This window comes from Anopheles funestus, chromosome 2RL (genome assembly GCF_943734845.2).
Source record: "Anopheles funestus chromosome 2RL, idAnoFuneDA-416_04, whole genome shotgun sequence".
In the NCBI taxonomy this organism is placed as follows: Eukaryota; Metazoa; Arthropoda; class Insecta; order Diptera; family Culicidae; genus Anopheles; species Anopheles funestus.
This window is the reverse complement of record NC_064598.1, coordinates 24,930,128-24,953,123: the sequence shown is the minus strand read 5'-3', so window position 1 is coordinate 24,953,123 and position 22,996 is coordinate 24,930,128. Positions and strand designations below refer to the sequence as shown.

At 42.7% G+C, this 22,996-nt stretch overlaps 1 protein-coding gene across 1 annotated transcript; it reads left to right on the top strand.

The window, feature by feature from the left end:
* The first annotated feature begins 877 nt into the window (after positions 1 to 877).
* Positions 878 to 22,063, top strand: LOC125775214 (uncharacterized). The gene is made up of 3 exons (XM_049445772.1): positions 878 to 2,417; positions 18,041 to 19,810; positions 19,902 to 22,063. The coding sequence occupies exons 1-3, from the start codon at positions 2,361 to 2,363 to the stop codon at positions 20,406 to 20,408; spliced, it is 2,334 nt and encodes a 777-aa protein (XP_049301729.1). The 5' UTR covers positions 878 to 2,360; the 3' UTR covers positions 20,409 to 22,063.
* The last annotated feature ends 933 nt before the right edge of the window (positions 22,064 to 22,996 follow it).

Here is a 22,996-nt window from a genome sequence, read left to right as displayed (position 1 = left end):
ACTATTGCGTCCCATTGCGACGGAATTGTTCTGAACAGGTAGCACGAGATGATGCATCTGTCAGCAATGCAAGACGGTGGTTTAATTTTGGAACTAGCCATGGTGGATGCTGCCATGTGGCGATCGAGTCTATTGATGTTTTTGCTTTTGTTCTGTGTGCAATGCTGTTGAAGCGTAATTAAGTGCAACACGTGCTTACGATGCAAACAACGTTGTGCGAGAGTGAAAAACATTTTGATTAGCAATCTAAAAAGCACGTCTTTGTAGGAAACAGCTACTGCAGAGTTTGGGAGATAAGAATTTATTTGAATCATGCATCTTTAGCTCTGTAATTTTGTTTGTTTTAGTCTCATGATTTGTAGCTCATCAGGATTTAGATTTAGCTCAGGTGTATTACATCGTCTTGTGATCTATGTCTAGTCTGGTCAAAACAGAATAATATCAATAACATCAGTCCTATATCACATTCTTCTAGCTTTGGGCTTAACAATATTATTCTATAGCTTAAAGTTGCTCTGAATGTAGATAATCAGTTTCAAATAATGCATTACTTCTAAGTTCGTCAGAATTTTTATATCAGTCGCATTTTTTCTGGTGTCTAATCTCATGCTTTGTCCGCAGATGTTTGTCCTATGGAGTTGAGAAGAACGTATACATAGAAGGAAGGAGTCCGCAGTTCAAATGACTCCTTTTGGATAGTATAGTGGCATTGTTTCTTTAAAAATATGATAGCAGAAGATTTTAATATTCCCAATTATTTGAAATATAATAATTTTTCGTGGTGTTCAAACACATTTCATGTGCGTTTTAAGATGGTTCTGATCAATGTGTTTCTGATCTGTTTGCGTGTAGTTGTGTTCCATTTTTTTATTCCTTTTTTCATATGTATTCAAAAAAAATGTTATGTGAAAAATGGTCATTTTCACCACACTGCACCACAACTCCTTTTTTTTATGCGTAAAACATAATTTCGTATCACAATTACTCTCCAAACTCTCCAACCCATTGTCACGATACACCCTGTACTGAAGAAAAAATCTGTTTTCAAACAAAACGTAGTGGTGTGCGTGAAACAAACGCAGCCGACGCACGCACACATATGCACCCAACCGACACATTTTAAATGACACAATCAACTCACTGACACGGTTGGCTCCGGTTTGGTTTTTCCCTCGCAAATTTTTCAACACCAGATTTATCGTATTTCCAGTGAATCCCGTGCCCGGCAAATATTTGTACACCTCAGTTTAGCCAGTGTGCCATCGTTAGTGACAAGGTTCGTGCCAGTGTTATGTCCCTGCACGGTGTAAAATTCGTTTTGCCGGTTTCACTCAATTTGCTCCAGTGAGAACGACACAGCAGACGGCCATTTTGAACGGCGGCTCACTGTTTCTTTGTTTCACGGAACCAGTGAGCGAACGGGTTCACATTGCATGCGAGTGGTACCGTCGCGGTTTGGCGGAGTTTTGTTGCTAAACAATTATCGCTCATCTTGTGTGTGATGACAGATTTCGTGTAACGGTAGTGTCGGTGGTTTCAAAGCGGGTGAAAAACAATAGATCATTGTAGTGATAATTGTATGGCCCGAAGTGAGAGGAAAAATTCCGCCAAAAGTCTCATCCGAGCGAACAGTGAAGACGGTACAACACCAACACATAGATCGGCGCTCGTACGTGTGTGTGTGAGAGTGTGCGTGAAGCAGACGTCGTAGAAGAGAAAGAGACGGCGAACGGTCGTTCGTGGTCTGGAGTCGGTACGAACACGCATCGACGTTTAGTTACTGACGAGAGCGTGCGAAGATCAGTCTGTAGCAGCGCGCGAACGAACAGTTGGTGAAAAGGAACCGTTCAAAGAATTTATTCTGTTTTCTTTTTGTTTATAACTGCCTAGTTCTATCGTTTCGGGTCGGTGTTGTTTCTGTTTTCTTCGTTCGGTTTTTTTTGTGCACCGTTTCTTCTTACCCCGCTCGGGCCCCCATAATAAGTGTGTGAATTGTCCCTGTTTCCGGTTGCCGGGAACGGTTTTGTTTATCTTTCGGTGCTTCGAGTTTGGAAACGTATCACGCTCAAAGGCGGCTACCTAACCGATCCAGATGCGTACAAACGTGACACGGTACGCATTGTTCAGTGAAGCAGCGATGGAAAGAACAACTCGTCGTTAGCTTACGAATTATTCTTGTGCACGAATTTCGATCCACCGGTGTCACGCACGGGTTGGACCCCCGACATCGGCCTCATTGTGTGTCGCGTTGTGTTAAAGTGTAATTGTTTTGTCTCATAGCGGTAACGTAAACGAGTACAAAGCTGCAAGAATTTTTAAAAGGAAAATACCAGAAACGTTAAATAAAAAAGGGCTTCAAAATGTACGACCTGGAGGATACGACCAGCGGATTCCACGACGTGCTGAGCAAATACGGTGTAAGTAAAATTAAATTTCAAAAACCTCCTCTTTACAATTCCCTATATTGTAGGGTAAGAGGACTTCGAACGTTTCACCGAAGTGGGTAATTTAAATGGAATGAAATGGACAAAAATGTTAAACCGGCATCTGTTCGCCGTTCACCGGCAGATGCATATTTTTTTCAACGTGTCGAAAAACACTTACCAAAACCCGTATTGGCCCATGTGCTGCTGCTGTGGCAACTTTTGCAAAGAAACATCTGCCTGCCTTTAAACGTCAGTTCTGCAAAAATGTGTTGTTGATAATCGCTTTTGTGAGATTTTTTTTGCCCTCCTTTGACGGAACTGTACCGTGAGTACGTTTTCGCGGTTTTCTTTCTTTTCATACCGAATGTCACATGCTTTTAGTGAGAAAAATATGACAGAAAGAAAGGAGCGAGAAAAATGTCATTCGCGCTCACCCTCACGTAGCATTGTCGCAATTTGCAAATGCTCGGAATATAAAAATGCCCGCATGTTGCTGCCCCGGGCCTGTTGTTATCATCCGAATACACCGAACACACAACCGGAAATGAGATGCGAATGTCGATTTGTTTCATCCCGCGAATTCCGCCGGCCCTGGTAGGCTCCTCTCATTTGGTTCTGGTGCGGCCGCACGGTGTGTGAGTGTGTGAGAAATGAGCAATCGTTGTTTAACCGGCGAAGCGACGAACTCACGCGCGCGGCTACAGTTCAAGGCCAATATGCCGGTTCTGCGTGAATCGGTTGTTTAGTTTTGCATGTATGTATGTGTTGTTATATTGTTCTTCTCCTCCCCCCCCTCCCGTTTTGTGTAAGCTAATGTTTCGATTTAGTCATACGCACGTGGTTTTAAGATGAATTAGCACAAAGTTACATATAGAAGCAAAGAAGAAGGGAAAAAAGCGCCATCAAACACTAAAAGTGATCTCGTTCCAAACACCACAGATATATTTCGATTTTTGTTGATTTTGCGGTTTTTGTAAAAAAATGAATTGAAAACAAAGAATTGTGCTACACAACAGATGTTGTGTATTGCGGAGCGAAAAAGGTGTCTTTTGACGTTCTGCCTCCAAGGAGCGGGATGTTGTTGGCAAGACAACAACTGCACATTCCTTCCAGCGCTCGCAGTTGCGCGCGAAAATGTATCCCAAGGAGGCGAAATGATGGAACCAGCAGAGAATGAAAGATAATCATCGCCGATGAATGCTTGCTCCCCAGTTTCACTCACCCCAATTTCCCCCTCTTTGTCTTGAATTTCGCTCATGGAACGACTTCTTCCTGTGTCTGTCTTTCCTGTGCCTCTGTCCTCTTGTGGTGTGATGGGTGGTGGTTTTTTAAATTTGCCCATACAACCTCTCCCATCCCAACCCTCTAATCGTCTGTCTCTTCCAACATCATTTCAACATGCGTGCGAAAATGTCTTCCAGTCTGTGCCACAGACAGAAAGAGTAAGAAAAACGTCAAGATCACGTTTAAGCTTTTTTGTTTCTTTTTCTTCTAGTGTCGTGCTTCAAGGCACAAAGTAAAGGCTCGCGCGCGCGCGCCTTTTTTTCTACTGACCTCCACGAAACTTCTTTTTTACTGGCTCGTCTAGAATGCTTGATCTGGAGCTAAATTTAATCGATACTGATATGTTGCTCTTTACAGGCGAACATAACACACCGCCAAAGCAGTAGAAGAAGAAAAAGGAGAGCGGAGGCCAAAGAATTTCTCGTCCAGACGTGCGGACAATCGATACGATTGTTGAGTTCCCGCGCTTTTTATTTCAGCTCCCGAGGAGCGAACTTCTTACCATCGTGGCCCTGAGAGTCGAAGGAGAATGATCAGAAAATGCACGAGACATGAAACATACGAAAAACCCTCGCGCCGCCTTCCACACAAGTGTTGTCGGCACAAGGACATTGGTGGCCTATTTCAGAGCACAGTGTGCAATTGTTTTTGCTACTGCAAATCAGTGGAAACATCGCACGGAGAGGAGGATACACGATTACCTATTCCAAGGGTGTATTTAATTCGATACCGTAGACCGAGACGATTTATGCTTGTATTCACCACCGCGATTCACCAATGTCGTCAATGTCGAATTAAAGCACTTAAGTTTGATCGACATAAATTGGTTGTGTATGAAAATTCCTTTTGCCCGTTAAATACCACCGAACAAGTTTGAACGTGACTGTGAGCGTATCAATTTTTCGCGCGGAAAGATTTATGCAAAACAGTTTGTCAGATCAACCAGTCGATCACAACAACCTATTTCTCGTTCGGCTTCCTTATTATCACCCCCTTTCTTTTCTCGACACCAAGAAACGTCTCTGTGTATGTGTGCATATGTGTGAACAATTTTAACGGACAAAAAGTAGGTCATCAGTATCGGTATTTCACGAGAATAAACCACCCTGTTTTGGAAGATCACTCCAATTTCGGGGACATTTAAAAAAAGAAGTTTACCAGTCAAATCTTCGCTTCCCATGAATGACGAACGGGTATAACCCGGGATTTTACGCACAGTTTTTTTTTCTTCTCTGTGTTCTCTCAACGCACATTCTTTTTGAAGGGATTTTCTGGTGATATTACCCCAGGTAAGGGAGAATGCATAACGCTGTACCCTTATAACCCCCCCGACTGTGCCTTTCGAAAGTAGCGACTCCGTAAATGCATTAGGTCTTCTGCGCTTTTCCCGCTGTCTCCGAGGAGTGGAATGTGTTTATTTTTGTTTTTAAAGCTCTTTCCCAAGGTAACTTCGCTCCGTAACGCAAGAATACACCATCCCGGATGAAGGGGGAAACATTAGAAAATCATTGCACTAAGGTCAGTTCCTCGGTGTGAAGTGAACAACCCGGGCGACAAACCAGAACCAGTCGTGGAAAGGACATAAAGTTGTTCCTTCTGTTGTGTTTTTAACGTTTGGTTTCCTTTCTTCGTCCTTCTCGATGTCCTGGGTTTTGGGTTTGACGGTTGATGCAGAAATTTGGAAGAAGGAATTACGTGAAGTAAAGGAAGTCAAGACAGAGATAGTGCGATACATCTTACAGAACACAACTTGTACTCGGGACTTTTCTCTTTTCTTTCCGGGCCATAAATCTTTATTTCGGGTGCATTTTTCTAACGTTTGCCGGAGATACCTAACAGAGGAAGAAGATTATGGTCGTATACTATGCAGGCAACTATTATAAAAGCAAAGAACTGGATGTTTATTGCAACCATCCGGAATGGGTTCTGAGAGGGAATTTACGGGACGCGGAGCAATGAAAACGAATGTTTTCGAAACCAATAAAACTATTAGGAAAATGTTTCAGCATCACAATAATTTATGCAGTAGAGTGGCGAATACATCACATCCAGATGATATTGGTGACATAAAGTCAATGCTGTGTCGCTTCTTTTTGTTTAAAGGGACAGCGCCAGGCGCCTTTTTGGGTTGGGATAGTTCTTCTCCTTTTATACCAGTATATGGATATGGTCAATGTCAGCTCATTATTGCACATTTTGAGTATGCAAATTACTATGCACAGCGAATATAAGAGATGAACTCTTATATGGAGTGGAGTTTCCGCCTCTGAAATCCCATAAAAGTACGCAAGCACGAAGTTATCATCGTTCTTTCATTATCATAAAACCTTAAGCTTTCAAGTTCACGGATTAATGGACGGTGGGACCTCCATCACCGTCTTCTGGATTGCGGCAACTTTAAACCATTTTCCCATTTATTGCTACCACCCACCGACCACGGAAGGGAGACCGAAGATCATGTCCGAGATCATTCTATGTCTATGTTGGGGTGGATCACCTCAACCATGAGATCACAGAAGAAAAAAACTCCACCAAGATCCGACAGATCGCGCACGGTATAGAGTTGTATAGTTCTAGGCTTTTTGTTCTCTCTTTGTGTGGATGAATCGTGATCGTTTTTTTTGTTGCCTACGGCGAGGGCATCAAAAGACTCCTTTGGTCAACTGTAGAGAGGAAGTCAGTGAAGATGCGTATCTAAGAGTTGAATGAATCTGTTTTTCTATGTTTAGAGTATCTAATTATTTCCCGTGGTCGTGTTTCCTTTTTTCGTAGCTTTTCTAATTTACATATTTTACACCATCCACACACTGACGGTTGAACAGTGAATCGTCTACTTTTCGTTGCAATATTCGCTGTTTTAACATAGGAATCAAGGCGGGGATGGAGTTTTATGGATAGAGTTAATGTTCTCCTGAATTTTTAATAATTTTATGTAGCCTTTTTTATTACATAATTTTGTAAACATAAAATTTCATTAATTTCTAAATCTTTATTCTCCATTTTTTAAAAATAAATAAATTAGTTAATAAAAACCTTGAGTGATCGCTTTTTGTTGCAGCAACTGAAGCTTCTTTGTTCGCCAGCAAACCTTCAGCAAGTACAAATTTTACTTCTCATTTCTTAGTACACATGGGGCGCAATCACTGTTCCTCCGTGCACCTCAAGATCATTACTCGCGTCGAAGACAAAAGCCTCTCAACCCCGAGAAAAAAAGCTCTGCCGGACGGAAAAGACAAAACAAAAAAGATACCTTCTCGTTAGCAACAAACACGAAGGAAAACCAGGCAAGCGAAAAACAACATTAAAAATGCTTCAGCCCGCACACTCCCAAAAGCCACACCAGGGGCCACAATACCACACCAATGCTGATCATGGTGATCATTGCGAACGCGCAACGAAGCGAAGCAGGAAGGGGGAAGGCGGTAGGCACATAAAAACACATCCCGCCGACCATCCTCTCGTACCCTTACGGGTGAGGTTTCCTCCTCCCTTCTGCCGTAACACTTTTCGGGGTCTTGGGTCTCTTCTTTGCGGGATGACGACGGATTCTACGGGTCCCGAGAATACATGGAAAGAATGGAAGTGTGTACACGATACGGGCAAGAGGGATGGATTGGATGGGCTACTACGGTGGTAGAATTTTATGCTTTCCGCCCCGCAACCGGGAAAGAGCAAACGAAAGCATCAATAGTGGAAGAAGAGAGAGAGAGAGAACAGAATAGGTAGTGAGCTATATAGCTTTCAGGCAATATTCTCGTCTGTCCTACACTTTACGATGGATTTTCTTCGTTCATCATCATCCACTCTTCGTCCAGAGTGAATCTTCTTGCCCCTCGGGGTCTTTCCTATCCGCTGACGGTTCGTGTGAAATATTTTCCATCCAATTCTGCGTTTGCTTCTCAGCATATTCTACTCTTCCTGAAGTCTCTGGGACGCAAGAAGAAGATGCTCACTTCTAGCACAGCAGAGAGAGGGAGGATAGAGAAGAACGTCTAGTAGAATTGGGTGTGTGATGCTAGTAATTCAGCAGTGGGCCACAACCACGACCCCACCAAACAACATCCCAACGATCAAGAATATCACCCACAACACCGGGAAGAAGTCGCGTTGGGGAGATTGGTAAGACGGCGGCAAAAACACTCCCCCCGTTTGCAGAAGAAACGATTTCAATGCCCAACTTTTGAACGAAGAAGGAAACCCAAGATTGGAACCGGTTTTCGCCTGAAGAGATCTTTTAAAGTGTTCTCTTGAGCGCAGCGTTAAGGCGCGGCTGTATGATTCGGACAGAATTTTTGGACGACGGTCTCTGCTGACTGTGGACGACTGGAGCTTACGATCGTTCAGACCATGCTGAATAAATCTGGCGATCTTGTGGTCTCAGATTCGGTGCACGGTTGCGGTTTTGTTCTGTGGTTCACTGTTGGGAAAATGATCTTCAACTCTCCCTAGAAATGTGTCGTCCTGAGCAGAGACGAAGGGAGTTGTGTTCCAAGTTTCCGGGACTGTGTACAGTGAAGATCATCAACTCATACATCTGCACAAGTTTAACAATTATTTGATCGATGGACCGGCAAACCCACACATAGAGAGAAAGAGAAAAACTCGACCGAAACGATTGACTAATTGCTTTGGATGTTGTGTGAAGAAATGTATTACCTGCAAAAACTGCTCAAGTGCGATTATTGGCGCTTTTGCTTTCTGTTTCACAAAAGACCATTTACTGGGTCGGTTTTCTAAAGCCCCTTTGTCTTGCAACATCATGCATCATGCTGTGTTGCGGGGTGGCAAAAAAAAGAACACAGAAGACACATTAACCTACCCTTGTGTAATAATCCCTTTTTCACACCTTTCTCTCTGGCATAGTTTTATGCTTTTATTGAAGTAATTTTTGTTTTAAATTTTACACGCAAAATTATCATCAATGTTCGGGAAAGTTTTTTTCCCGCCAAGAATACTTATCTCTGGATATGTTGCTTGGTTTTTACGTGGTGGTCAACACTTTTTTGATCATTGCTATCCATTCCCTTTCCTTCTTTTTTGTGTTTATGTGTCAAGCATTTTGATCGTATCAGTTCATGTTGCGAAGTGTGAATGTTATGTTTTTACACAATGTGTATGAGAAGAATGTTCTCTAGAAGTTTGTCGATCAATCTGTTTATTTCTGTATTTTTAAGAAATACGATGGGAAAAAGATTAATTTCTTAAAAATATTTAACGTTTACAATAATAACTTACGATATATGTTGCCTATGAAGAAGAGAATAATTAACTACTCTTTCAGATTCATAGCATAAAAGGAAGATCAAAATAAATAGCTAGCACACTGCTCAATTTTTTTAAATGTCAGCATATTTGTTAAGAACAATGCTTTTAAACATTACTTTCCATACTGATCAACTCTCAAGTATCTCGTCCAAGTCTGGCGGGCTAGATTGAAGTTGCAGTCGTGAGCGAATTTCTGCATTTTTGTCTCACAGTGTCAAAAGAAAAGAGTTCGTCTGCTACGAAATATCAGGCAACCAGAACATGAGAACGACCGTTGAAACATTCCACACACCAGGGTGCGCGCACTCCATGACTCGCGGTGGGTCCTCCAAATGTCTCGTCAGCGTCTCAAGGTTTTGTGTTGGCTGTATTGGAATTGGTTACTATAGAGCGAAGGGATTGAGCTTTCTCTCCTTGTCGGGGGCTAATTGTGTTGCATTTCCCTACCAAGTGTGTCGTGTTTTTCCCGCGCTAAATTTTGCTGTATCCGGCAAAACTCCTCCGCTTGCATATCACTATTTCTCCACACAGTTCGATGTGGGTGCGGATCGCTTCATTCTGGAACATATGCCGTTCTTTTTTTGTTTGTTGTTATTAACACTTCCAAAGGTGTGCAGCGTTTGTGTTGCTTTCCTTCACCTTTAGCTACAAACTTTATTTCCAAATGGGTCGAGAAGTGTTAAGCTCAGGCAACATCACCAAAATGCATATTCATAGTCATCCCTCATTGCTCACACACTTCGGTGTATTTCCTGTGTCTCGTTTGGAGTTTTCACCCTCAGTCACTTTTTTTTACAACAATTAGGAAAGCCGACTAGAGTGCAGGTGAAAACACCCGGGGTTCAACGTAGGAAGAGCTGGGGCAAACATATATACACAACCCCAAAGTGAAGGCCCGGCATTGTAAGGACGGCCGGCTTTTCGTTTCACTGAGCAAGGAAAGCATGCTACAGTTAGGGAAATTGAAATGAAAAAGGAGACAGTAAAAAAACTGGAAGAGTAAAAAAAAAAACAAATGTCCACGTGCCGCATGCGCACTAGAAATGTACCGGGTGCGTGTGTGTTTCGTTAGGGTTTTTCGTTTTTTTTTCGTCTCATTTGGGTCTGTCCTGTGCGCGCTCCTTGCTTGTTTCCAGCGAGCAACACTAGTCAGAGCATTCTAATTTGAACTGGGGTGAGGGTAAAGAATATCCTCACGAAACCCCCACCCCACTATACTCACCATCCCCTCTTCATCCCGGAATATTCTCTTCTACCGGTACGAAACCCAATCATTTCTTATGTGCTCCTGGTATTTTCCGGAAGTGACACGAAAGATTCCTTTCCGTTTCCGAATCGAAAATGGCACATACAGAAATGTGGCCACTTGTGTCACCGTGCCTGGTTCCAATCCGGATACAATGACTGGTGTGTCCGCTTGTTACCGGATTTAAATTCTTTACCACAGATCAGCCCCACGAGAACTTTGCAAATATTCTAACAAAATGTGAAGAAAAAAACAACACTTCCGCTCTTGTGCAAAATTTTCATTCCGAGAGAACAAGTTTAAAAATCGATCGATAAATGTGTAGCTGTAGGGAAAGATTTTCTCCCACCAACGAAAAACCATCTTTTGGTTTTGCTCCCCGATCGCATTCTTAACGCGCGCGCGCGCGTGCTTGTTTGTTGGGGTGGTTTGGTTGGTGTTTTTGGAGTTTGCGCCCTTCGAGCGATCAAACTGGGCGCCAATTTTGTTTGCCACCCGTAGCGGCATTTGTGGTGAGAGAACATGAGTGAAACGTGAGCCCTTTGGAGAGGGTTGGAAAGGATGTAGAGAAGGGTGAGCATTATTTTGAAAAATCATCAATTACTTTCACTTTCAAAGGCGGGAAAAGTTTGTGCCGAAGTTCCGGCAAATGGGTTAATGGATTTATATTAAACAGAAGGGGGATTAACTAAGGGTAAGAAGTACTAAGGTTCAAATGGTAGGTTTTTATTTTAAATGAAGAATATCGATTATAGATTTCATTTTTTCATTAAAAACTTCATTTCATTAGAGCATATCCAATCAACAGTCAACGTTACATTTGTTCTTGCAGGGATAATATTAAATTTATTTTCTAATAAAAAAAATCCCAATATGTCCCTTTCTTACGTGAGGGGGGATAGAGGGACCACACACATTTGCTTCCGACTAAAGTGGAAACGATTTTCCCGCTATTTCGGGAGTGTTTTCGATGGAAATGTCTCACGATGGAAAATGTAGGAAAATAAACCCTCCCGGGAACAGGCCATACGCATGCGTCTGTTTCATTCTTCTCTGGTGCAAATACCGGTGAAAAATTGTATATTGCCGGATTGTCCTGTGTGTGTGTGTGTTTTTTGTCCTCATGTGTGTAAAAGTTGTTGGTGAGAGGACAGAAAAAAGGACGTAAAGGGATTGAAGGGCTTGTTTGAGGGGAAGCAAAGGGTTGGTTGCCGGCACGATGATTCATTTGCAGACGGTTCTCGGGTACAGACTGTCGCTTAAATTGCAACAAATTTACTCTGTGTGTATGTATGTGTAGCGAGGACAAGATGGAATTTGTCGTCCTGTCGGAGGATGAAAAATGACTTGTCACAGAGTAGGACAGGAAGCGGTGGTAAAGTGCAGTGTGTTCACAGACATATTCTGGCAAAGGATTTTGGGATGAAAATGCAAAATTTATTAAAATGGAAAGATGAATGATACAATATTTTGAATTTAACAAAATTATTTTATACAAAAATCTAGATAAATTATATTATAAACTCTAAGTTAATATTATTGCGGGATTTATTATAAGAATTATGAAACAAGTTATACAACACAATTTTTACTTAGTTAAACTTAAATAAAAATTGATTTTAAATTAATATTGTCATGCTTAAAAGGGCAACATGCGAACGAAACAAGTGTGCTAAAGCCACTAAAAAAACAAAACTTAATCATACGTTCCGAGAGAGGGAACTCCTCGTGTGAACCACCACGCCACAGTTGATTGACTGCGGATCCCCCTTTTTTCTCTTTTTGTTCCCACCCATGGTAAGCCTTTTCACCTTTTGAAAACTCACCTAGAACAAGTCATGTTTGAACGATTTTTAATAAAAATTTTCCCACATAATTTTTCTCTCCCATTTTCCGCCAGTTTGGTCTGTGTGTGTGTGTGTCGTGGGTTTCAGAGCTATAATTCTATTCTCACGCGCGGAAACACCATTTTTCATGCTTTGGCTGTTGGTGGTGATCGCGCTTTGCTCTCGCGATCCTCTATCCCTTGTGAGCATGTGTTGTTGTTTTGTGATAATGAGTGTAAAACAAAGAAATCATCTTCTTCAACCCTGTTTAGGATGTATTTAACATGTTTGGAACATCTTTCTGATTTGAAGGCTGAACAAGGTAACGAACCGTGATGCGAAAGTAAAAGAAGGGAGGAAAATGTTTGTTGTAGTTAATAAGTTTATGAAAAGCAAAAACAGTTTCACACCCAAAAGGTTCGCGATCATATTGTGAAGAGCTTTAGGAAAATCGTTGCAGCGAAGCGTAGTAAACACTCTTATTTTAACATTCGTTGTACTTGGGGAAAGGATCTATTAGCGTATGGAATAAATCGAACCCAACTACACGTTTCTTTCTCATGGGGTAACTCATAAGTGAGGTGAAGTAGTCCGTCCTCGATCATCACCTCACTACTTCGCTGTTATCGAAACAATAAATTACTGATAGAAGAATGTCCAATGTTTCGTAATTAATCAACATGAGTGTGTGGTTCACACTAATCGATGATCAGTTTTACTTGTTCCTTTCTCTATCTTTCCTTCCTAAAAGACAGGAGAGGGAAGGTACGCGATCGTGTTAATGTTTTTTTTTACTCCATATTCTTGTGGATTACGTTATAGCAGATGGTACGCATGGTGCACATGTTCCTTCCAACGTATTGTGTTCGACGATATATGGGGGTAATTCTTCCGGCGCGTGCCGTTTTGTTTTGCTGCAAGGAAAACATCAGTGAGAGAGGAGGGACGACACGCACGACACTGGATGATCGTATTCCAGACCGTACATATATAGAAGAAAGCTAAAAGAAGGGATAAAGGACGTGAACAACAAGCTGAAAATTCACTTGTCGTCATTATAACGCACTGCTAAAGCATCTGTCACATTCCCTTCCTTTTTTCGGTAAGCTTGGTATAAAGTCGATTTTTAGTTCCATTCCAAAGTCTATGCAGCAGAGCAGTAGTAGTAGCAGCAGCAGGTTAAACATACGAGGATCGTGTTGAGATCGGAAAAAGGAATAAGAAGGGAGAATTTGACGTTTCTTCAGGTTACTGATGAAATTCATGCATTTTGATGTAAAAACATCACGAGTCACGAATCTTCAAGGAATTTAGGATCTTCAAGGATTCATTGATTTAATGCATTTTGCATAACATTTACTTTATATATACGAACATGGTTAATGGCAGCTTTAGAGATTCATGAATATCTGAAGTTTCTTCAGAGAATTAATAAATCTGGAAAGATGCTGCAGATATTCAGCAACCATGCGGAAATTCGAATACCTCTACATTGAAGATAAATATGAATGATTCTTTTTCAAGTCTACTTTTACCACCATCTCTTACAGTATCTGTTCTACGAACGCGACGTATTTATTTGGGTTTTATTACGGAAAATTTCAAACACATTTCGCTTCCTGCGGAAGAGGATCCAATACAAAAAGAAATCCCACATTTCCTGAAGAAGGAAGCACAACATATGTATGCATTCTGAAACGAAGTGATTAGGGCCACTTACTCATAGGATTCATATGGGGGAGGAAAATTATTATTAGATATTTCCACTCATAACTGTCTCTAGCTCTCGGAGACAGAGAGACAGAGAGAGAGAGAGAGCAGGCCTTCGTCTTCGAGAGTGATCCAATCTCTACTGCTGATTGATGATTTAAGTGGTTGAGATAACTATCAACTTTCCTTCCTTACCCTTTTCAAAAAACAGTAACTTAACACCGGAACTCTTGGAACTCTTGGAGCGATCTCGAATCATACTGGATAACTTTTACTTATCTTTTTTTCTCAAGAAACTCACAAAATCTTTTCGAAATTGAAATTCTTAAAAAACACACCAATCTAAACGCGTCAAATTCTTGGTAGTAGTTTTCTACTATTAAGCGTCTCTCGCATATAAATACAATGGAATATTACATATTCTATTGCATAATGAAACAGATTTAAATGATTCAAATTCAAATATGTTTCTGTCACGTCTTTGTTTGGTATTATACCGTTACTTGGTTAAAGGGCAGGAAGAAAGAAAGAGAGAGAAAAAGCGGAATCGAACAACATTGTAGTCGCGACAAATAAACATCACGCGCGCGGGAGTAATGACCGCTCTTTTTGGCGCGCTTTTTCACTCGAATCATCCCCCCTCGGTTGTTGTTGTTGGGAAGCTGGTTTGGTTTAAGATTTTGATAGTGATGGAACGCATTTAACACACACACCAAGAATCAGGGACGGACATCATCGAACATCAACGAGCAAACAATCTTTGCCAGTTTTTTTGCGCAAGAAATTGTCACGCACAATTATTTAAAATAATTGGTCGTAAAGGCCTGTTTTCGTATACTGATAGCAGTTTCGGTACACCGTGGTGGTAGACAATCATCATCACTCATATTCGTCCCATCCATGCGGCCCTTCGCCTGTGTTTTTGCACGCCCAGGACATTATTCGAGAAAGAGAAGACCACAAAAAGCGCGCGCAAAATATGTTGATGTTGCGAGAAAGTGCTGTAAGCAGCTTGTTCTTTTACTTTGCTTTTTCCCTAATCCCTTTTGAACGGTGGGTGGGGGTCGGAGGGGAAGGGGGGTTGGTCGGGAGATGCGATATCAACGAGTAGTTCTTGCGTAAGTATTGGTCCCTCCTGCCGAGACTGTTACGTGGAGGGCACGCGAACGTGCGGCACTGGTGCGTTTTTGGCGCGAAACTTTCATGCTCCCCCAAGAGATGTCCGATTATGGAGAGAAAGTTTTGGGGATGGTTGAGATGCAAAAGTTCGAACTTTTAATAATGTATGCTCTCAATCCAATGCAGTTAAACTTCGAAGGGTGGCTAGTATATTTATGAGTTACGTAAAATATCATATTTTCACAAATATTGTAGTGTAGCAACATGGCGAAAGCAAATACAGCCAAGTTAGGCAACATTTTAAGTTAATTAAAATTGATCAGTGAATTTGTGTGAATTTTCCAAAATTGTTACAAACACACAAACGTTTGCGTGAGTCTCTGCAAATGCCGATGAAACGAACACAAAAACACATTCATAAACTTGTTAATTTCACTATCACCAACAGCCCGGCGATCTCTCCATGGCGGGGATATCCGGTGTGGTTCTTCTATCGACTGACGGAATTCTGAGTCAATTCATTAGATTTGCTAATAAAAAAAGGAAGGAGCCCCATGTCGCATCCGCCCAAAATGAAACTTGATAGTGTATTTCTCGTTCTATCGCAAGCTCTCTTCTTGCGTTAGGATGGAAGGTGGCACCAAGAGATGAAGTTCCCGTAATTTGGTTGTTTTTTTTTAAATGACGGATCGACAGGATGTTTTGAATTTTGTTGTATCATTTTGCAACCCCCAATTGATAATTGGTGGCAAGTCAGCTTTTTTTCGACTATATAAAAACAAACTAAATTTAAAAATACAATTTTTACTCTTCTCATTCAATCTCCTATACTTACGGATCCATGTTTCCAAGGATTGAATTGGAAAACGCATTCATATTCGTGTTTGACAAACGGTTTTCGCGCCAAAAATTTAAACACACACACAGCGCTCCGTTATCATCTTCGTCTTCGCCGGGTTCGTTGTTGTTATTATGTTGTGTCTGTCAACATTTTTTTTCATGGTGAAAGAAGAGGAAAGGGATTTGTTTGTTGTCGCCCGTTTCTTGCGTTCGTTCTCGGTTGTGTTGCATGCGATGCAAACGCAAACCACCCCAAACCGCACACAGGGGTAGGGGAAAGGGAGGGAGGGTGTACGATGTGGCGATGGGGCCGCCATCGAAGATTGCGCGCGGATTTTGTTTGTTGATGGTGTCGCATATGTGTCATGTGTTCCCGTTATCGGTTCGCATGTCGCAGTTTTTTATTGTTGTTGTTGTTGCTGAGTTGCTGAGATGAAATTTAAATTACAACGGAAAACAAACACACGACTGTTCGTGCAAGAGAATGATGATGATTTGTTTTTTGCTCGCTCTTGTCTTTTGAGTTGTGTGGTGGAATTGTGAGCGCTAAAAAACACTCCTTTGTGATGTGCGAGCTATACATGCGGTGTTGCTTTTATTCGAAAACCCCACTCATCGTAGAGGGCAGCGAACTAACCCTTACCACACCTTACCCCATCACCCTTAGCAACGTTCTTGGAAACCGCAAACTATTCTAGATTTGTCGCGCACACAAACACAGCAGAAGCTGGAGGTAGAACCGCGGCCTAGGTTCCAGGATATACCGAGCCACCCACCCGATGAAACTCTCCCCTTTTTGGAAAACATGTTTCACCCCTACAATACGCGTGTGCGTCTGTGTAAATGTATCGTACATTAGTCGAACATTCTTTTTCATATCAGTCTACAAGGGGGATGGGGGTGTGCGGAAAGATGGAGGAATCGACGAGAGGAAACAGCATATCAACAACAACATCAACAAAAGTTCACCCCACAAACTGTGAACGAGCGAGCGAGAGTTGAATCGTTTCAAAATCGGCCAAAAAGAGCGCACCAGCGTGTTCAGCGTGCTCGAGCATAACTTTTGACGCGACTGTACTTTCGTGTGCGGTTTCTCCTTCTTCTGCTCGAACGCGTCTGCTGCTTGTTTGGGCTGCATGATGATTTTAGTATTTTGTTGTTCCCCTCGAAGTTTTTTTTTCCTTGTATGAGTGTGTATGTGTATGCGCGAGAGCGCGCTTTGTTTGTCAGATGCCGCGCAGCCGGCCGGCTTTCAGCATTATTTGCTCTACACAGATGCATCAGTCTGTCTCGCTCATTGTCATTCTGCTGCTGCTGCTGCTGCTACGATCTCACGTTTATGCTGCAAGGTTTCTCCCTCGGTAAGAAGAAGGGAACCTTTTTGTTGGGTTGCGCGACGAACGGCGATCCCTTTTACGTTCGGTTGCCTCGTCGCCCGGCCAGGACCCCCTGTTCCACCATCATGCTGTGAGGGATTGTTTTCCTGCGCTTGTTTTGTTAATTCTTCATCTAGAATTTCCGTGCGTAGCGAAATACGCCACAAAGCAGAGACTCACAAACCCAGGGGTAAAGGTTTTTGGAAGGGGCTCACACAAACACACACTGCACGACAAGGGTTTGTTCCCGCTCGAATTTTCCCTATATTCCCCCTGCTGGTTATTACAGTGTGTAAGTGTGAGGGAACCAACCAACCAACAAAAAAAAATTATCTATCATCCTTCTATCCAACTATTTTCGTACATTTCATCCCTTCGTATTACTTTCGTTACAACACACCGACACACAGGGTGGTGCACCCTGTAATGCGCTTTTCAAATGAAAACATTTCCCTCGCTCTCTAGCTCTCTAGCCTGTCTATAGTCGGTTGGTTACGCTTTTACAACGAGCCCTTTTGAATCGACTGTACTTTTTTATTCCCTCCGTTCTTTGTTTGCTCTCGCTCGCACCGTGTGTAATGTCAACGATGTTGGGAGGGAAAAAACAAGATTGTGCCAGGGTTGCTTTTGAAGCCCTGTACGAACGTTGAATCGCGCGCGTACTCAGTATGCCATGCAATAAATGTTGTTACTACCGGAGACAGATGATGCATCGCTTTTGGGGAGATTATTTTGATGTTTATTTCACCACCATATTTTCATCTCGAGAAAAAAAGAAAAGAAGAGAAGATAACCACAGCACAGCAGAATGTTGTATGAAATGCGTACGATGCTTGAATGCAAGTTTACGTCAATTTGAATAAAGCGGTTAAAGATGGTTTGATTTTTGTTTTTCGCTTTTGAAAGCAATCATTTATTTACAATGCTTTGTTGTTTGTTCCTTTGCAGAACTCAATGTCCACAATGTCGGACCTGTACATCACCGACTCGATGCAGGATATGCTCGATATCGACATCAAATCGGAGGTGACGACGGTGGTGGGCGGTGTCAATGAGTTTGTGTCGCTGATGAACTACGATCTACCCTCACTCGAGCTGGACTCCAACTCACTCGATGGGGATAGTTTCTTCAGCAGCACGCTCGGTATGGCCAGCAACGATCTCTACCCGGAGGTGGGAACCTGTGCCAATCCGAACAACGTAATGCCCGTCCTGTCGTCCACCGCGATGCCCTTCCCGACCGGCAGCATCCTGTCGGGTTCGTCCGGATCCTCGTCGACGATGAGTGCCCTGGTCGCGGCCCAATCGCTACTCAAGTCGCCGAAACAGAACATTAACCTCAACACGACCGTGCACGGTGCGGCCGGTACGAATCCAACACTGCCCAGCCCCAAGGAACGGAAAAGCCATCTTACCTTTTCGCCCAACACGATCAAAGTGTCGACGGTGCAGGAACCGAAGAAGATCTCCAGTCTGGCACAGATTACACGAGTAAGCACCGGTACCGGTGGTACCATCTCCTGCACGACATCCCTTGCCCCGTCGACACCGGTTGACAACGTGCGCAAGGATCTGACCGCACAGATGACGCTGAAGGAGGAAACGATCATCGTACGCAACGGTGTGGTAGCGAAGAGTGCGAGCGATCACTTTATGGCAAGCGGGAATAATGTAACGATCGGTGAAACGACCGTCGTACACCGGACAACTTCGACCGGCACGCCGGGCCTGGGTGTGGGACTGGGTAAGGGTAATACCGTCAAGTTGGCGCACGGCATCGGAGCGCTCACGTTTGCCAACAGCGTACCGTACAAGAACATAAAGAGCGTACAGAAGGTTAGCAACGGCATGGGCCTGAACAATGGTGCTGCCAGTCCGAAAACGTTTAACCGTAGCATAATCATGGAACAGGTGGCAAATGGTAAACCGGGCAGTGGCATCGTCACCGTAACGCATGGTGGCTCTCCGACGACAATGATCGCGAGACAGATGCAGCGCGCAATGACACCGACCGGGCCGAAGCAGAAACCGATCAAGTCGGCTGGAGGAGTGCAGGGAGGCGGTGAAAGTGAATTCCCCAAACCGGCCTATTCCTACTCGTGTCTGATCGCGATGGCGTTGAAAAACTCTCGCTCCGGTTCACTTCCGGTGTCGGAGATCTACAGCTTCATGTGTGAACATTTCCCATACTTCAAGACGGCCCCGACCGGCTGGAAGAACTCCGTCCGGCACAATCTATCGCTGAACAAGTGTTTCGAGAAGATCGAAAAGCCAGCAATGAACGGAGGCCAACGGAAGGGTTGTCTTTGGGCGATGAACCCAGCGAAAATAGTGAAGATGGACGAGGAGGTCCAGAAGTGGTCCCGGAAGGATCCGCTGGCTATACGCCGGGCAATGGTTCACCCGGAACATCTGGAAGCACTCGAACGGGGTGAAATGAAGCACGGTTCAACCGGTGACGATGATCTGGACGTGGAGGAAGATCTCGAAAGCGATGGTGGACCGTCCGATGTGGATGCGGAAGAGGTGGACGAGGAGGTGGTGGATCCGGAGGAGGAAGATGACGAGGAGGAGGAAGAGGAAGAGGATGATGTGGAGTTGATCGAGCCGCAGCAGGAAACGATCGATGTCGATGCGGAAAGCTTCATCATCAATACGCCGGAATCGTTGATCGACGGTGACGAGGACGGTGGTGATCCGGTTGATTTCGAACTAGAGGTAAGTGCGAAGGGGAAGAGAAGAAGTTGTTCTGTGTTGTGAGTTAAATAAGCTCTAACGTGTTTTGCTTTCTGTGTTATTTTTTTTGTAGGTTCCCGACTTCTATGAAAATATTAACGTAGATTCTAAGGACAGTACGCTTGCGCTAGAGTTCACCCAGCAGGATCTTCTATCGCTGGAAGATGAAGATGAATCGCTTTACATTAATCAACTACAGCAACAGACACGGCTTGGAGCGGTAAGTGTGCCGCAACACCAGCAGGCGCAGCTAGTGCAACAAACGCAGCTGGTAAACCATCATCACCATCAACATCACCGTCAGCAACTGCAACAACCGCCAATGAAACGTGCACGGCTCGACATTAACTATTCCATATCGCCCGCCTCAAATGGTACTGCCAGCCTGGTAAATGTTATTTCCACCCGCCAACCAACGGTAGTGCACGGTAGTGGCAACAACTCAGTCACCGTGACACCGGTCAACGGTGGCAACGGTGTAATGAGCTTTCAGCAACACTTTCAACAGCAGCAATTACGGCAACAACATCAGCAGGGAACGATCCGGCGGAAGGTACCGATCATAACACGGTTGGCTTAATCGAACACAGACGCACACACACACACACTAACTGACTAATGTGATGCCAACTAACCACACAACAATAATGGGGTAAGTTGCACTCAACCATCCCAATGCTGTAAAGTGATATCGTACGACACACGAAGATCGTGTTGCTACACAGAATAACACTGAGTTCTCGGACACGTGTCAGGAATCAAAAGTGGTGTTGTGTTCGGTTTGCGTTAAGCCAATAATGATCTTTCTTTAGTATTTAGTGTATTACTGTTACTTTTAAAAGCAAAGTTAATACCGGTCGCCCTGCATAAAAACAAAGCAAAAAAAAAAAAACGATCGCAAAAAATGGAAGCTAATTCACAAACCGATTTAGAATTAATAGTGCTGCGTCCCACTTAGTGTGATCCTCATTATCATCGTTTTGCGTTGTTTCAACAATCGTTTATACCCCTTGTACAACAAAGAATGTACAGTAGTAGTAATAGTAATAGTAGTAATACTAGTTAGGAGCTAAGATAAAGAAAGGGACACAACAATACAAAACGATCATCGTCATCAGTTTTATCCTTTCGTTTTACTACAAAACTCACCAACACTACTCCGGTGTGCGTAAAGTAATTGTTTATTACAACAACAAAACAAAAATGGAGAAGCAACCAACAAAAACACAAAACAATACAAATTCACTGCCAGTAATGAGATGCTGTAACTGGTCACGTTTCGAAGCGTTAAAAAGTGCCGACATAAACTAAAAACACCACAAATTCTTCAAACAAAAAAAGAAGAAACTCCTCTTACACAGCCGGTTGTCGTTTTTCAAGTGCTGATGAAGGCAAAAAAGCAATAGAGAAAGCAATCAGAAAACACACAAACTTAATTACAAAAGCAAAACAGAACGATTGAATGCAACTGGAAAGGAAAAGGAAAGTAATGTATAGCTACTAGACGAAGATGTTCGATTACTACCGTTTAGCTCTGTTGTAAGTTGTTCAGAACTAAGTGTCACTAATCGTCAAATGAAAAAAGGGGTTCGTCGTTCACTTGCAAAACCACACACAAAAACTCCGATACAAATCGTATACCTGATCGCAAAAATGTACGTACAATCGCGCTTCTTGCATTATACTCTTAATACAAATACTGTGTAAAAAGCACACACACGCTTTTCGTTTTCTCGTTTGTTGTTATCTTTAGGGGATTCAGAATGATAAGAAGCTAGAGGGGGGGAAAAACAGAGGTAATGAATTTTTCTTTTGTTTTTTGTTCTTTCCCCCCAAAAAAATAATGTCTAATGTGTGGTACGTCTAAATACAAAATTGCCAGAACAGTATTTACCCGAAACACGGATGAACGGTGGTTATTAGCGGTGATCGAAGCCGTGAAGGAATTGATTTTACACTTCAATTTTAAATTGCAATGATTTTCTTGAGTTTTGTTTTTCTGATGAGCGTGTTTTTTTCTTACTTTTTATTTTATATTTCCTGTTATTGTGTGCTCATCCAACGGCTAAACTCAAGGGCGCAACACCTTAGCGATCGGGGTGAATCTAAGCGTTTAAAAATTGAAATGGAAAATCAATCTATGAAATTGATATACATGTGCTACTTTTAGGGAAAGGGAGAGACAGAAAGAGAAAGAGAGAGAGAGAGAGAGAGAGAGAGAGAGAGAGAGAGCGATCTCATCAGTGAGTTTCAGGAGATTAGATAAGGATAAACGAACGAACAAAAAAAAAACGGAAAAAAGAAGAAAAAACAGGATCAGATATGATACTCTGACACTAAATGGCACTAAAAAAAACGATGTGTTTTTTTGTTTGTTTATTGATGTAGTGTACCCCACATGCGAGCGTATATATATGGGTACACAAAACCACATGACAGTAGTACAAAGTTTCGTTTATAAGTTTCTTTTTTTTCATGCAAGGGGGCATGTGCAGTCGTCTCTTTAAAGCACACACGGTAAAGTGGACTCCTTTCAGGCGAAAAGTGTTTTTCCGTGCGTCCTTTAGTACAAAGTCGGTTAAGTTAATTACGCATGATGCCTCCCCTGCCAGTTGTGTACACAAGCTATATTATTTTTATTTTAGAGCGATAGCATTTACTAACGCGAAAGCAAAACTCAGTAACTAAATGGGGGGATGTGCGGATTGCCAGACTGGATTTGGTTTCTACGGAAGATCGTGTCCGCGCACCCTACTTATTGCATGATTACGATGTGTTTCTTTTATTTTTTTTGTTCTTCAAACAAGCTAACAAACAGTTTTAAAATGTTTAAGCACAAAGCGTAAACATTAATATGCTCACTGTGTACAGTACAACGATCGTGAGAGATATATACAAGCTCCGGAATAGTAGGAATAATCCAACGCACCACAAGCTTTGTGTGCATATGGAATTCTGTATGAAAAAGGCATTTACAAAACAAAAGAAGGAAAACCAAGATGTGTCACAACGGGTGGAGATTTCACTCAAACAAGGAAAGAGGTCCTTAGAGTGTGTCCCAAAACGTCTTGTTTTTAGTACCGTTACAATTACACTACCCAACTGTCTTCGTCCGAAAAATGGAGCCGAAGGTAGTGAATGATGTGATGAATTTGGGGTTTAAAAACA